Source organism: Lissotriton helveticus, chromosome 6 (assembly GCF_964261635.1).
Source record: "Lissotriton helveticus chromosome 6, aLisHel1.1, whole genome shotgun sequence".
Classification (NCBI taxonomy): Eukaryota; Metazoa; Chordata; class Amphibia; order Caudata; family Salamandridae; genus Lissotriton; species Lissotriton helveticus.
In genome coordinates this window covers 1,888,635,834-1,888,651,950 of record NC_136067.1, presented here as the reverse complement: position 1 = coordinate 1,888,651,950, position 16,117 = coordinate 1,888,635,834, and the positions used below count along the sequence as shown (strand labels likewise).

The window sequence follows — 16,117 nt, the reverse complement described above, 5'->3', positions numbered from 1 at the left end:
AAATATGAGCCCTTATAGAATTAAGATGAAAATTATGAAATTCAGGCTTTGAAAGGTGCATAGAACTGCACATTTGAGGATCAGCACTAGAGAGGTAAACCTATTATTGTTTTTCAGGTAATATAATATTTTCTTCTACCAAGCACATACATTTTTCACTACTACATGAATTATTTTGCAATCTTTCACGTATCTATGTCAAGACCCATAGGCAAAGGCAACAACTGTAGTCAAAAGTGCTGTTCTATTTTAAATGTTACTTATGTTTGTGTACCTGAGTCTATTTCAGATGTTCGAATTTCGGTTGGCAGGGGTCTTCTCTGTGCAATTGTAGAGTATTTCTGTCGTAAACGATAAGCCACTTCTTGAATATCGTCCAACAAAATGGCTTCATCATCAAAAATGCTAGGCTCTTTTTCCAATAACTCTTCATGTCCTCCTTCCCTCTCATCTAGCAGTTTTTCAACAAACCCAAAAACTGTGGTTTCCGAACTCTCAAGAATCTGATCAAGGGCTTTTTCAATCTCATCCTGTACCTGGTTGCCCCGCCGAGCTTGTTGTAACTCAGACTCCAAATCATGGAGCATAGCTTCCACTTGCAGGATATTTGGCTGTCCAAGATATTTCCTAAATCGTTCTATTTGTTTCTCCTCTAGGTATTTCCTCATCACTTGGAGTTCTTTCACAGAGTCGCTGTACTCTGGTTCCATTTCTGTATTGTTGATTCCACTAGATTTATGCAGCTCATGTTCTCTGTGTTCTTCCAACAAGAGGCTGTCTTGATCCTTCAACATTTCCGGTGCTGTCTCTTCTACATCCTTACTCTTTGGCACTGGCTCGCCGTCTGCATCATCCACTCCTTCTCTCCCAATGCTACTATGGATGACTTCATCTGTTGAGATTTTGGCATCTCCACCTTCAAAACCAGCTACAGGTGGTTTCACTTGTGCGGCAATGCTCTTGCTCTCTTCTTTTTGCACAGCATCTATGTTCTTTGACAACTCTTCATATTCTGTCACCTTTGAGTCTAGGAGATTATGTACGGTTTCAGTCATGTCCGATGTTGCCCCAAGGTCATCTTTTGCTGTTTCATGAACAGTTTTTTGCTCAGCTCTTGGGTTGAATGCTGAAGCCACCTCTTTTCCTGCCAAATGATCCCTTTCAGTATTTTTCAGAACCTGTTCAGACTGAAGTGCATGTGCTGCATTTTCATCTTCCAAGAGTTCATTGGTCGCCTCAAAATCTACATCATCTTTAAGTGTAGGACGTCCATCTAATGTTTCATTATCCGATTCATCTTTCACTGTATCATTATGTTTACTGAGCGGTATTTCTTCATTTTCGGCATCTACTTCTTGTTTGGTCCTTTTCTCAATGGTGTGCATTATTTTCATGGTTTCTCCTTCTATTGTGGGCACTGTAATTAGTTTCTTGTTTCCCGCAGCCTCAACTCCCTCCTGTGTATCTTGACCTGCATCTGCTTTGATGTCACTTTGAGGGGCACCCTTCTTCTGTGAGAGAGTCTCTGAAACATGGTCTTCCTCAGCTGCAGGTTCTTGCTTGACTGTTTCCAAATGAGCAAAATCATCTTTTCCTTCATCAAACACATCTGTCTTCTCATTTTCCTTTGCTACAGCACCACCGTCAGGTTTTAATAACTCTTCTGTAAGAAGGACACTATCAGATTCTATCTTAGCTGCATTTTGCAGTTCCTCAGCTTTTTGCTGCTCAACACCCACCAACTTCTGCTCTAATGTTTCTTCTAGAACTAATGTTTCTTTTAATTTGTCATCTTCAACTTTCATTCGTTCATTTTTATTCTCCAGCTCTGTATTGTTCATTTCTCTATTAACAGGTAGTATCCCTGGCTGATCAATGTTCTTTTTAAAAACCTTGATGTGTTCTTCTGTTGGTTGTGATGGATCACCTTCTGGAGAGTCACCAGCATCTTCCTCCATTTTAACTACTCGTTCATGCCCATCTAATTTTTCCTCATTTAATGAATCTTGAGATTCTACCTGTTTTTTCTCAGGCTCAACATTATCTAGCTTATCCTCGTCTTCAATGTGCATGCTTTCTTTTGAATTAAATTTCTCAATAACATTTTCTAGGTCTTCATCAGTTGTACCTTCCTTTTCTTCAACGTCTGTTTCTTGCACATCCAGTAAATCATTCATGTCACTGTCATGTACATCACTGTTCTCAGTGACATAGCCTTCTTCCTCATCCTCATCAGAATCTATTCCATCGAGATCTGTGACATCCTTTGTATGTTCCCCACCACTAACAATGGCAAAGATCGTGTCACCCCAAGAGGTTTGTAATTGTTCATCTTTCTTGGCTTCATGATCTTCATTGGTTTTAGTCTCTGCAGCTTCACTTGCTATTTTTGTGTCGGGTACTGTGCTGAGCTGGGTTTGCGAAGGCTCTGTTTCAGGGACATCAACAGGCTCTTCTTCAGAAGGGTCTGGCTCCAACGATTCCTTGCTCACTAGAATAGACTCTTGCTCATACGGCAACAATGGAATTTCTGTTAAATGCTCATCCTCTTCTTCCGGTTGCATTTCTTCATAGTAGTTTTCATCTTCATCAGCATCAGAGTGGTCCAATGAAGTAACATGGTTGGTCATCTCATCATCGGTCACAACAGCATCAGCAGTTGTACCAATCTGGGTTTTAAGGTCAGCATACGTTTCTTGGTCTAAAAGAGTGTAAGACTTGAAATCCTCCGATTTCTCCTTTGCCAGAAGATCATCATCATGAGGAACAGGATTCCCACTGGATATGTCACCAGCAGGCACTTGTGGTCTGTCTTTGGAATATTGTACTTCATCTTCCTGAGAAAGTTCTTTTGGGCTCTCTATAGAGTGATCATCCTTCTTTGCATCTGGAGACTTCTCTGTATTGTCCGTGGTTTCAGAGACTAAACCATCTTTCTGTTGCTTTAGTGTTTCTCTAACCAAACTGATTGGGGTTTCACCTCTGCGACCTCCAAGCTCATCATTTACTAGAACATTGTCCATTTTCTCAGTTATTTCCTCTTCAATGGTATTAGTCTCAGTTTCCTCTTCTAGTTCTGATTTGGGTTCAGAGTCACTTCCTGTTTGGACAGAGTCTTCTGTTTTAGTTTCTGATTCTGCTTTCTTTTTTTCATTTACTTCAATTTTGCTTAAAAGATCATCAACATTATAATTATCAAAATTATCTTTTCCTCCATCAAAACATACAAAATCGGTCTCCTGAAAAAGGCAATAGAGAAAAACAAAATTAGCTTACTACAAAATTATGCGAGTAACAAAAAAGCAGCATTCAAAGTGGTGACCTTTCTATAAAAATTATTTGATTATTCCTAAGTTTGTTTATTCAAGGGAAATCGCAAGTTTAGCATGGTATTTTGTATCATTTTGCACCATGCAATCATTAAACTATGAGACAAACTTAACAGTTGTCCCGTAATAAATTATGGCCATTTCACCCGTCTCAACAATCCATGATGTCTCAACTGTGGAACACTCCCAATGGTTAATTAGAGGAAAGTAAATACTCATTTTAATTAATGGCAATTCCCACCGATGATTTTCTCTTTGTAGATTTACAATGTAAAATATCACTCCATCCTAAGTTAAACCAGCGAATCCTTTTCTAAACCAATTCAACACAAAAGGAAGTAAAAATATATGGCAAGGCTCTCACTAGCACTAGGATCAACTTTGTGCAGAACTGCACACCCAAATCAGTTTCTTCTTGTTTCAGGGCACGCCTACCAGACAGAGCAAGGTGTCTTGTGTCCAGAAATATACAGTGGGCTTACCAAAAACACACAGGGGCTTGCAGCCGACCCATTACTTACCACAGGTTGGTTTTGCTGTCACTCTTATTTGCTTGCTTTCAATGTTATGACTTTCCTTGTTTCAACCTGTCCATCTTGTCTGTGTCCCTCACCTGGAGAACAGCCTCTGATTGCTTTCTAATTTTTTCTTCTGCTCGCTTTTATTAGAGAACTACTTTTTTCTTTTTGTTTAAGTACTCCATGAGAGTACATGTTGTCACTCGCGCTTTTCTCCCCCCCCCCCCCACATTTCTCTCTCACCATGTGCTGCTCTATCTCCATCTACAGATGAATTGCTCTTTCCCTCGTGCTTCTCCCCCCTCCAGGGTGCTCTCTTTCACCTGTTTTTTTCCTCGCGTTTTTCTCCTCGCTTGAGTTGTTTCTCCTCCTGCTCCCACACTTCAACCCACAAACCCCACCAACCCACTAACCTGCAAAAAAAATTAAACTTGTTTTCACACTACATTTTTAAAAAGTGCTTCTGCACTACTTTCTATTTATTAACCAAACCATCTCAGAGCTATAAATAAAAAGCAGAGCCGGTGTCCTTTTGGAAACATGCATGTGTTGGTTTGTGTTTTGCCATGCTGTACAGCAACTGTGGTACTGTATAGAATGGCACAAAACAACGGCAAAGCAAACAGATCTTATAGGCATGGCCTATTGAATTTGCCAATCCATGTTTTCATTCAGCCTTTAAAAAAAATTAGAATCTTTCATGTTCATATTTTGTGACAGAGGTTTCAGAATTTTAGTATTTTTCATTCATTTATTTCTCGTGCTGAGGCTTTATTCTCAGCTCTAAGCTGTTCTTCCGAGCAGCTCCTAAACTTTCAAACCACTTCCAGCAATTTCTGAAATTCTTCTGGATAGGTTTAATAACAGGCCTGGATGATAGGGGTAATCATTGCTGCAATAGATTCTGCTTACCAGTGGGACCACATGTAACATATTTATGACTGCATGCATAAGAGCCTGCTGAGTACACAGCTACCTGAATGAGTCGTAGCACTGAGGAAAAAGAATTGCTGGAGAGGAGGTCCGAAGAGAGGGTCATTGTGAGAAAAGCAAGGTTTTAAGGTGCTTGCAGAAAAGGATGAGAAGAGAGGGTTTCACTGGCATGTTTGGGTATATAAAGAAACAGCTTCACAGCTGCATTTTGGATGAACTGCAATCGGGTGAGGGTAGAAGAAGGGGCCACCTAATAACAGGAATTACAGTAATACATTTTAGATAAAATGAGGGCTTGAACAATGGTTTTCCTGGAGTTAGACGAAGTAAGGGAAAACTTTTGCTCAGAGTGCGGTGGATGAGAAAGCAACAACCACACATTTTGGAAACATGGTGCAAGAAAGTGAGAGTTGTCTCAAACAAGAAGCCGAGACTTCTGGCGAGTTGACTGGTGGCGGAGGGTAGTATAATAATATTGGCCGCAAATAGGAAGTCCAGATTTCCCATAGCAATCTGAAGATCATAAACTCCATGTTATCTGCATTAAACCTAAGGTAGTTGGTAGGCATCCATGCTTCAACCACCTTCATACAATTTTGCAAGTTGATTTTGGCCTCTGAAGAATTGTTTAAAATAGTAAGGACAATTCAAGTGTCATCTGCATAAGAAATTAGACTGAGACCAAAGGATCTCACTATGGCTGGAAGGGTGGGATATGTAAATATTAAAGAGAGCGGGCCTTAGGACAAGCTGTGGGGGGGTGGGGAGGTCCACGCACTCCAGTGAGAAAGGATTAAAATGATATTGTCCAAAAGAAAGAGTCTGGACTCTTTTAGAAAGGAAGGAGAGCATCCATTTCAGGACAGTAGGCCCAAAACCAAGCCTGCTAAGTGTAGTTATGAGTATTTCTATTTTATACAACACTTGTAGATGCCTAGCTACCCATAGACATAACAGCACTGATAGTGTGGCACAGACTTGTTAAGGAAATTTAGAGGGACTCGTCTTGGAAAAGCCAAGTCTTACGTGATTTCCGAAAGTCTAGCTCCTTTTTGATTATTCTTAGGGAGGAAGGTTGTTCTACAACTTGGCCGCCTTCTAGGCGAAGGATCGCCCTCCATAATTTACCCTTTTGATGATGGGAATCTTGGCCGAAAAAGCATTTGAGGAGCGCAGCAATCTATTGAGAGTGTAGGGAAATAGCAGGGAACGGGAGATCAGAGGACCTTTAAGGAGCAGTGCCCTGTCGGCATTGCAAAGTGATTTGATTCTCACGGTCACAGGGAGTTTGACAGAATGGAGGAATCTGAGGAAGGGGTTATCAGAAGAAAATTATTGATAAACTGTTTCCATGCCATAGGAACACAGTGCAGATTTCAGGGAAAGATTACAGAGAGATGCAAGTGCTGGTACTAGAATGTCTTTAACTTCCCCAAGGTAAGCATGAGGGCATGGGAAGACAAAGGATAGCAGTGTGGGTGGGCCAAAGAAGCAAGATAGGGCGATTTAGCTGATCGGAGAGGAGTTGCTAAAGACATCAAGAGTGTGCCCAGCTTCCTGCATGGAGACCTGGACAGTTTGTGTGAGGCCTGGTGTAGACAGGGTTTCCTGGAGGGCTGAGGTATCTGTGTTGGTGAGATCCTCTATGTGAAAGTTAACATGGTCTAGTAAAGAAGGAACAAAAGGGAAAAATGAAAAGCACAAGAATGGTAGCAATGTGAATAGACCAGGTCGACAAAACAACAGAGCATCGGTGAAAGATGTAGTCTGATTGAGTACAAGAAGCTCTCTGTGCTGGGAAGAAACAATATCAGATACAATAAGGAGCTAGGATCTTTTTTTTTATAACAAGGTCAATTCCATGTTCCCTTTTGTCTTCACAGTCTTTCCTAAAGATCTGATAATCAGTCAGAATAGCTAGTTCAATGTTGGGGCCTGATAAAGCAGTAAGCCAGGTTTCAGTGAGAAATAAAAAGCTTAGGGTAGGGGTTTCCAAGAAGTTGCAGATTTTGCATTAGTGTTTAGTCAGTGACCACACATTGATAAGAAAACAGATAGGATCCTTTAGCTTGCTCAAGTGTCAGCTTGTGGCCAATGAATGCGTGTTGGTTTCGGGTGAGCATGAAGGGTCCAGGAGGCAGGCAAAATCACACCCAGGATGGATATTTATATGAGGGTTTAACCTGTGAGGATTGAACCGGGTACAGTTGATGTAGGTCCAATTCAGGGTTGGAGTAGGGAATTTTGTACAAAGGGCCAGGGTTGTTGGTGCTCGGCACAGTCCAGGAATAGAATGGTACAGACAATTATCCCCCTCAAGTGCCTTTGGCATGCTAAAAAAGTGTTAATATAGCACACAAGGGTATAGGGGCGTGGTCATCACAAATGGCACGATGAGCATGTAAGGTGCAAAACAATGGTGGGACAAAGTGAAAAAATAAAAAAAAGGGAGCCCCAGTAGCTCCTTGCTTGACACATATTAATTAAAATGACAGTGAGGAAAGAACAAACAAAATTAGCAAAAACACAAAAGGCAGTTCAAGGATGGTGGAAGAGTGAGCCAGGCACCTCCTGCAAACAATGGGTTTCTAGGCAGCCCTACAAGGAAAATAAAGAGTGCAAGTTTAGCCTAACATTCTGCCTTCGCCAGAGGTTTATTCCTGCGTGGACATGCCATACTGGTGTTACAATAACCTGCATGTATTTATAGATGTTTAGAACAACAGGCCATCAACCCTACTTCCCCACTTCAAGATATACGCAGAGACAATTAAAGAACACACTGATGTTATTTGTTCCTTTTTTTTTTTTTTACTTCACATTTTATTAGGACATCAGCAAAAAAATATGGTGTAATTACAGTGTCCACACTACAGTACTGTATGACTCATTCAACTTTACCAAGGACAAACCATATTAAATTTCTAGTCCTCCAGTATAGTCCATGTTCCCAAAAAGAGCAATAAATTATGGGCGTCTCAACTTTATAGGCTCATTTACCTTTCTGTATAGGGCGGTGCCTATGAGTGTCATACAGTGGATCAAAATGAGCTTCTTCAGTCTTCCAATAGGGGTGTGGCAACTGAGAAATGTTAAAAGAATGGCAAAGATGAGCTAGAGGGGAAAAAGGGTAGTGTTCTATGGAAGAAAGGAATGCAAGAAGGATTAACAAAGTGGGACAGGATCAAAGGTACGTGCCCCTGAAAGTGGAGAAACTGCCCTAAGGAATCCTGCTTGATTAAATCTACTCATATGTGTTTAACTAATAAAACAATGATGAATAGTGCGAAAATTATTAACATGGGTGACATATTTTTAGTAAATAAGTGTACAAAGCACACGTTAGAAGCATTAGTGAAAAAGTGCAAAATGAAATACCATACGTGTAGAAAAGTGCAAGTAGCATTAAAACGTGTGGAGAGAATGAATAAATAAACTTTATGTGAATTAAGCGATTTTTGAGAGAGAAAGAAATGTAAATATTAAATAGAAAATGCTTATGAAAAAGGTACGCAAAAACACTTATTTTTCTTTTCTAATAATGTAAAAGAGACATTAATTAATAAATGGACTAATTAGAATAATATTTGTGGATATAATAGAGAATGATGATTCTTTTGCCATAATTATCTTTAATGAAATTTCTCGTAATAACTAAAAAGTCTTTTATTTTCCTAGAGAGAGATGCATTAAAAAATCCTATGAAGGCCTCAAAACCTTGCTTGAATGATATTTTCTTTTTTTAAATGTAGGCTTCGAGAGAAAATGTATTTTGTCCTTCACTAGTTCTAAATTGCTGTGTTAGTTTGTTTATCTGTGCACAATTTAATCTCAAGGAATTTCCTCTTGATTATTTACTGTGAATGAACCTGTGGGGTGAAAGTTACAAACCAGCGAAACGTGCGCGAGGATGTGGATATGTTGCAAGATGTTTTCCTGCTTCCGCGGAAGGATGACTTCATTAGAACTAACAATGACTTTCTTCAATGAACTTTGTTGAGCTAGTATGGTCAGATGATCACCTTATTCTGAAAACCAATGAAATCGAGAAGAAGCTATGAATGATGCCTTAGGAGATTGGACATGTTTCTATGAGAGGAGAGCTTTGCTGCTGATTTCTCTATGCTACTGTGACTGGCTGCAGTCCTTGCTAATCCTGACTGAGAATGTCCTGAATTCTTTGCACTTCATCGGCTGGTGATGTTCTCTTAGCTATACCTTTTTGGCCAAGACGTTAGCTTCCTTTGCACGCTGTGCAAATATTTCTCTAGGTTCGTATGAAATCAAATTGTATATTGATATTTGCAATTAAATATTTTCCCTTTTGTCTCTCTCTCTTTCTCTCTCTCTAATCAATTGCCTGTTATTGATATTGTGCTAAATTTGATGAAAATAGTTAATTATATTAGTGATTTACCTGTAACATTTGTTGATGAAGAAACATATGATTATTGCTCATGTGTTCATGTACTGACCATTCATATTCTGAAAACTTAGATAAAAGCGACTTGCAAAGTATTTCAGAGTTTGTCATTATTATGAGTTTATTGACTGATTGTACATATTATGACAGTTGTTATTAAGTTAGATATTTCCTTCATTAGGGTCCTCATGAGGGGAATTTTATCAGGCTTTTCATAGCCAAGTCCCTATTAGATGTACACAAAGATTCATCGGAGGACCTGTTGTTGTAAGTGGTTATTAATTTCTCATGGGCCCGAATTGCTAATCATAAAAGAGTAGTGGTTTAAACATTAGTAATATCTTTAAGGATGAATAAAATAAATTTAGGCACAGAGGGGAACTCTGGGACAGATTAATTAGGGCACACAGAACTGCTGGAAATAAGGGTAGGGCTACCTGTGACAACTTTTACTCTATTAGTTAAGGAGGGGCCAGGTGTTATCCACAACTACAAGCTGGTGCCAGGCATACAAATGTAACCCACACTATGCTCTTTAGAACACTACTGGACATGTGGAAGATTAGAGGAGGACTGAACTTGCTGCCTGAGAACTGAGATGAGCTCTGAGAGATTGGCCCTGCTCGCCCTCTGGTACTCAGGCCAAAGAAGTGGACTCCAAGGGTCATAAGGCTGACTTCCTCTTCAAGCTACAGGAACACAACAAGCTACAAGAGGCCTTTCCTGCAGATGCCCAGCTGATAATTTCCAACTGGACATAACCTTGACTCTGCTGGTGGCTTCCACTGGAGTGAGTCTTGACCGCCAAGTGCTGCTCCTGGGGTCCTGGAACACTGAACTGTACCAAAGTGTACTCCTCCTAACATCCTGGGGAACTTATGACTTTGAAACTTTTTGGCCCCAAAGACCTTTCAGAGGACTGGGACAAACCTGTCAAGCTGATCCAATGAAGGTGCATTGCCACTGGGCTGAAGATTGCATTTTCTCCCACTCGGAGCTTTTCTGTAGCAACAAATCCTATTCAGCTGGAACACTGCGGAGAAGGCATCCGGCCTCCTGGTGCCCTCTTGTGCTACAGGCTGCAGCCTTGCCCAGTTGGAGGAATCTGAGATCCAAACAAATGACTACATCCGAATGTAGTAATCTTCACCTGACAAAGGCGGTACGTGTCTGGCCAGTGAGGGACCTTCCATTAAAAGTTCCTGTGCTCTGAGCTTTCCTGCCATAATTCAATGCATTCACCGGGACCTCGTCTGAAGGCAATCTGACCCTGTGGAACCCTTTTTGGCCTTGGCCTGCTGACTTGCCCTGCTGAAGATTCTGGACAGACATTTCAGAGACTAAGTTCAAATGTAAAACTTCTAGCCCGGTCAAACCTTGTTACTGTACCCAACCCATGCTCCATCGAGGGATTCCTTAAATCAAGCCTAGGTTCCAGGTCTACCATGAGCAGTAGATCATGGTTAGCACTCGAGCTTTTTGGAGCTATTTTAAATCTTAAACTTTAAAAATGTATATCTCCGGGTCCTTTTACAGAATGTTTGTCGTTCAGGTGTCATTGTATTTATTAAAATGTACTCTCTCTCTCTCTCTCTCTACATTGGCTTGGAATTTTTCTTGTGCTGTGACTTTAAAACTGTTTTAATGGTGCATAAATATTTTACACCTGGCCTCTAGATTAAGCCTGTCTACTCTGTGCAATAGCTTTCAGGGGGTTGAGATCAGGTTAATTTAGAGACTTTAGTGATTCACTCCAACAAGGACTGTGATTACTGTTTATGGAGTGCCATCATCCCCCTTAACTAATATCTCAATTTCTAACATTATATCTTCTTGTCAAGCCCACAGTTCTATTTTGACCTTGTATATTGTATACTTCCTCTTTTGTCTCTGGCTTGATCTTTTTTCTCTTTGATTTTTGTCTTCAAAGAGCAGTTCTATCAAACTTGGTAGTTTGACATGGCTCTTCTTGCTGTAGATGAGATGACCATCTTCAACATTGTTCAGTCAAGTATCCTCTGAGGACCTTCCAAAAAGGATTCCTCTTCTGACATAGATTTCTTCATAGCTATGCAGAAAATAGCATTTATGCCCATGCTCCTTCGCTTCCACTCGATCTGATCCGATCAATTTATTTCCTTCTACTCTCCATAACCTAGAAGCTATCAGGTAACAGGCAGACAGTGCCCCCTGCATCTGAAACACGACCTTGCATTTGACTGCTTCTTACACTATCTTTCATACCTTCATTGTAAAATATTATGATGATTATTGTGGAACCACTGCCTGGCAATTTCGATTTATGACCTCAGATGGAACCAACCCCATATTGTTCCAGTCACTGTTTCCAACAGGAATTTGAAGATGTCCGACAACCTCTGCAACAGGAATCCCATGTGGTCCTCATTTCCTGTCTCTCTGGGAATTTTCCAGCATACTCGTGTTTGTGGTTGTTGAAGCACTTTCCAGCAGTACGACTATGCCATGAATATTACCAGTCCCTCCTCCGCTTTTGCTATGCATGCTTGCACTCTGTGGGACCCTGCAAACTGGCTCTTCCCCACTTCTCCAGCAGTACTTTTTTCATCATGAAGCCGCTAGAGTCTGTCTCTAGATTACACCAAGATGTTCAAGTGCATATACTCAATCTCTGCTATGACGAAGCAAGAATATTATTAATATCTGAGAAACTGTTTCATTAACCAGGTTTGGATGCAGTAAAAATCAGGAAAATACATCACCAATAATTACCAAAAAGGGAAAGCATGCTTGTTACTGCTCATGAAAATTTAACACTCATTTTCAGCCACTGAGGCTGGTGATGTTGCGATAATCTCCAAAGTGCGGGCATCCCTAACACCTGCTCAGATATACAGGTATTTTCCATGCAATACCGTAGAAGAGAGGAAGATTTACCTGTTTTTGTTTATTTTTCAGGTTTTCGAAATTGATGTCTGCATGTTTCTAGACATCCCAAGCTAGCTACAGCGTTCTAAGACAGACATTGTGTTATCATGTTGTTTGCTTTCAGTAGACTTGGAGCACTTACCACTGAGTGGCTTCATTGCCACTCATTTGCTTGCTTCTTATTTTTCAGCCACTGTAGGCTTTCCTTCCTCTTCTTGCATCTGTCCCTCTCCTGGAGCATGGACGCGTTACATGTGTTTCCACTGCTCATTGTTCATGCAATACTTTTTTTAAGCACACTAGGAGAGTGCATGCATCTTGGTGCTATCTCTCTCATGTACTGCTCCCCTTCGGTGTTACTCTTTCTCGCCCACCCTCCATTGTCCATTTGTTTATACAGCTCCTCTCTCCCACCTTCTGCTGTCCGTTGTAATTCCCAATATTCCCCGCTCACCCTCCAACGTCCGTATACCTAACCCCTCCTGCCTGTTGCGAGCTTGTTTCTCTAGCCCCCACCGCCTGCTCTGCGTTGCCTTTCTGCCACAGCCCCTTCTGTCCACCTTGTATTGTCCACTTTCTTCGCCAGAACTGTACCACCCACCTTCAGTTGTCAGATCACTGCCTCAGCTTCATTGTCAGCGTGCCGTCCCAGACCCTCTCACTGACCTTCCATTGTCAGCGTGCCGCCCCTGCCCCTCTCACTGACCTTCCATTGTCAGCTTGGTGCCCCAGCCCTTTCTCCATTTTCAGCTTGTTCCCCTATCCCCTCCCACTCACCCTCTGTTGTCAGCTTACTGCCCAAGCCCCTCCTTCCATTGTCAGCTTGCCTTCCTAGCCCTTCTTGCCTAGGCTCTTTTGTCCACTGGCTTCCCCATTGTCTCTTGTGTGACCTCGCTCACACCCACATTCTTCTCTTCCGCCCTGCCTCTTATGTTGCCTCATCCTCCAACCCACTCCTGCGTTTTATTAATGAAAAAAAGCATGTTAGCACTGGTCGCGTCGTAGTACTTTCTTTTTAATTCTTTTTAGCCAAGTCAATAGTGAGACCTATTGGCTTTGTAGTGCTGGTTTTGAATCTGACTTGTATTAAAAAGATATGGTGTTGCAACATATATCTAGCAGCCGTTTGGTATGTTTACTTTTGTACTAGAGATTCTAAGTATATTCTTCATGTTTACAAACATCCTATCACTTTCATATGAAAGAGCACCAAACCAAGGATTTAAGTGGTTTGTGGGAAGAGTTATTGTGTTACCAAGCATTAATAAAGAATAAAGTCCCTCCTGCCTACATTACGATGATATACCAAATCACCTCATTGTTCTTTGGCCTTAACATGCAACTATGCCTTGGGCTGGTTCCTTCTATATGGTCACGATCTCCTCGGTGACTTGCAATATCCTTATAATGTACGGTTTGAGGACCTTTGTGACAACAATGGCTGTAATGCACTTGAATAAGCTAATTCGACCTATTCATTTATTATTTATTTGATAGGTTGTATAGGCCCCGAACATGACCTGTAAGGGTTACATTTTTACAAACTTTATACCATGTGGAAAAGAGCACAATCATTCTGTGGCTGGAGTTGTTGAGAAAGAATTCCAACATAAAAATAAATATCAGATCTTGCAAAATGGACTGGCAAGAGGGAGAGTGTTGCCCAGATTTATCTGCCATGTTTTTAAATTTTCGCCCATTGTTGCAGGAATAATACTTTTTTCTGGCTCGTGACCTCACTATGAATACCTAACCTGCATCTGTAACTAAGGAAGGATTCTTTGTCGAAACCAACATGACATATTGAAACTCAAAAATGCATCCGCAGACTGGCTGCTGTCAACAAAAAAAGCTGCCCTCAATAGGCCCGACCTGAGAAATCATGTGTGGCTCCATATGAAATATACACCCTCCTTCAAGCTGCTCTGTCTCACAAATAAGGGTCATTCTGGCACACTGCAAACTTATCTACACTGCAAAAGTCCTACTTACACTCCTAATCAATAATTTATCAAATGACTGGTTGCGTTCCATTCTTTTTCCAAACCTGCTATGCAAAGTAGGCAAAGGAATTGGCTATTCTGACCTCAAATTATAAAAACAAACTAAATCCTTACATCAGAGTGGTTATCAGTTTGCGATCAATCATGATCCAGATTTGAACAATCTCCTTAATGCCCATTCCTTCCTCTCTTCCTATCCTGCACCTAAACCAAATTTAGCTCCAAAAGAGTACATCTTACAAACAATGTAAAGAAATACAGTAAATGTATATCTCGGCCGAGTATGACAAAGAGACCAAGTAACAGCAATGCTAATAATAGGAACTTGTTTTTTTAAATATTCTGCTTCATACTACTAACCACTATAACATAACATAAAGGTGGCTTTTGATAGGAGGTCGACAGATGACAATTGGGTAGACAGTGCTGAGGTCTGCTTGATAGCAGCATCTGCTGGATACCCAATGTTGGAGTGGTTTTGCTTAGCTAGAAGCAGCCAAAGAGAGACAGACAGTGTAATAAATGGTCTTTCCAGTATTTAGCACAGGGTGGAGAACACAGGAATGCTCATCATGAGACCAGATCCACTGTGCACTTTAATGAGAGACATTAGCCACAATTGGCTTTTTAGACAGCACTACTTAGATTTATTGTATTGTTAACTTTAGATTTCACATAGCAAGAATGAATGCGGTTTGAACAAGACAAAAACAGAAATGACTACGTCACATTTTTAGGGCAAAGGAGAAGCAATGGGTGTAAATGTATAGGAATATCAGGAGTCATTCACAATGGTGCTAAACTGTTCTTTTTATCCAGAGGTCATTTTGAGCATTTTCCTCTGCGTCTATTCTAAGCACATTCATGACAATCCTTATGCTTCACAGCTGATGACAACCAGTCTCTCCCAAACCACAACAGAATTTAAGTAATTGGAACAGGTGAAAATGACAGACAAAAGAGACAATCTGATAGGTAAATGAGGTGACACACAAATTATAAGGCTTAAGCTACAAGCACATAAGTGATGGGATTCTATAGGGTAACACTATAGGTGCAGAAGAAAAATGATGGAAGGTCTACCACTTGTGGATCTATTCAAGCTCAGAACCTTGTTGCAGATGTAGGTCAAGCAGCCTACAAACAAACAATGGGCCCTTTAGCACACTGACACAGCCTTGATCTACCACTTTTCATGAATCCTCAATGGATGCAGTCTACACTAGCTCACTATGTGGGATGGTTGGAGCCAATCCAAAGAAGGTGGAATTAATTTCTATACATTTTCCAATCTGTGTTAGTGCACCACTCTTAAACTGTTTTTTTGTAGGTTATTGTATCTTCTGAAACCGATTTTTTTAAGGATAAAACATACACCGCAATAACTTCTTATTTGTAACATAACAGAATGCTGTAGATCTTCATACCATTGTATGGGAGCCAAAGTATTTGTGCTGCGGATTAAGTAGGAGTATTCAATTTCATGATGATGGAGAACATTGTTTAAGGGTGGATTTAGGAGCCAAGGTAATGCTATCGGCTTAGAGTGTATGTTTAGTTCTATGGGAACACTATTGTTAAGGTCTACCTGGTGCTTACAGACCTGTTTGGCATTTTGCCCAAAAGTAACTTTCAGAGGCATTCAGTTACAAAAGTCAATATCTTTGTAGCTGCTAATTCCAGGGTGAACCACTTATTGCCAAGATGTTTACTTGAAGCACCAGAGAAGAGAAGGGTCATAGGGAGGTGGATTTGGAGTTTGGCTTCCATCAATTGGAAGAGAAAGGCTACAATATGCAAACTGAAGCTTTGAGCAGATCCACTATGCTACAGCCCAAACCAACAGAGAATTCTAGTGAGAAATGCAACAGCCTACAAAAGAGACAGGCTGCCAAAAGAAGAAAAGCTAGAAGAGACTAAGAGGGTAGATGCTGAAATCGGAAGACAAGATCAGCTCAAGGCTTTGACCATGGTTTGGAGGGCTCTATAGAGGGATGCTGAAAT

At 40.8% G+C, this 16,117-nt stretch overlaps 1 protein-coding gene across 2 annotated transcripts in view; it reads right to left on the bottom strand.

The window, feature by feature from the left end:
• Window positions 1-16,117, bottom strand: part of MIA3 (MIA SH3 domain ER export factor 3) — a 353,545-nt gene that overhangs the window by 269,950 nt on the left and 67,478 nt on the right. For both annotated transcript variants that reach the window (XM_078649820.1, XM_078649821.1), the window contains exon 4: window positions 275-3,239. In XM_078649820.1, coding sequence (XP_078505946.1) covers window positions 275-3,239 — 2,965 coding nt within the window. The remainder of the gene's footprint in view (window positions 1-274; window positions 3,240-16,117) is intronic.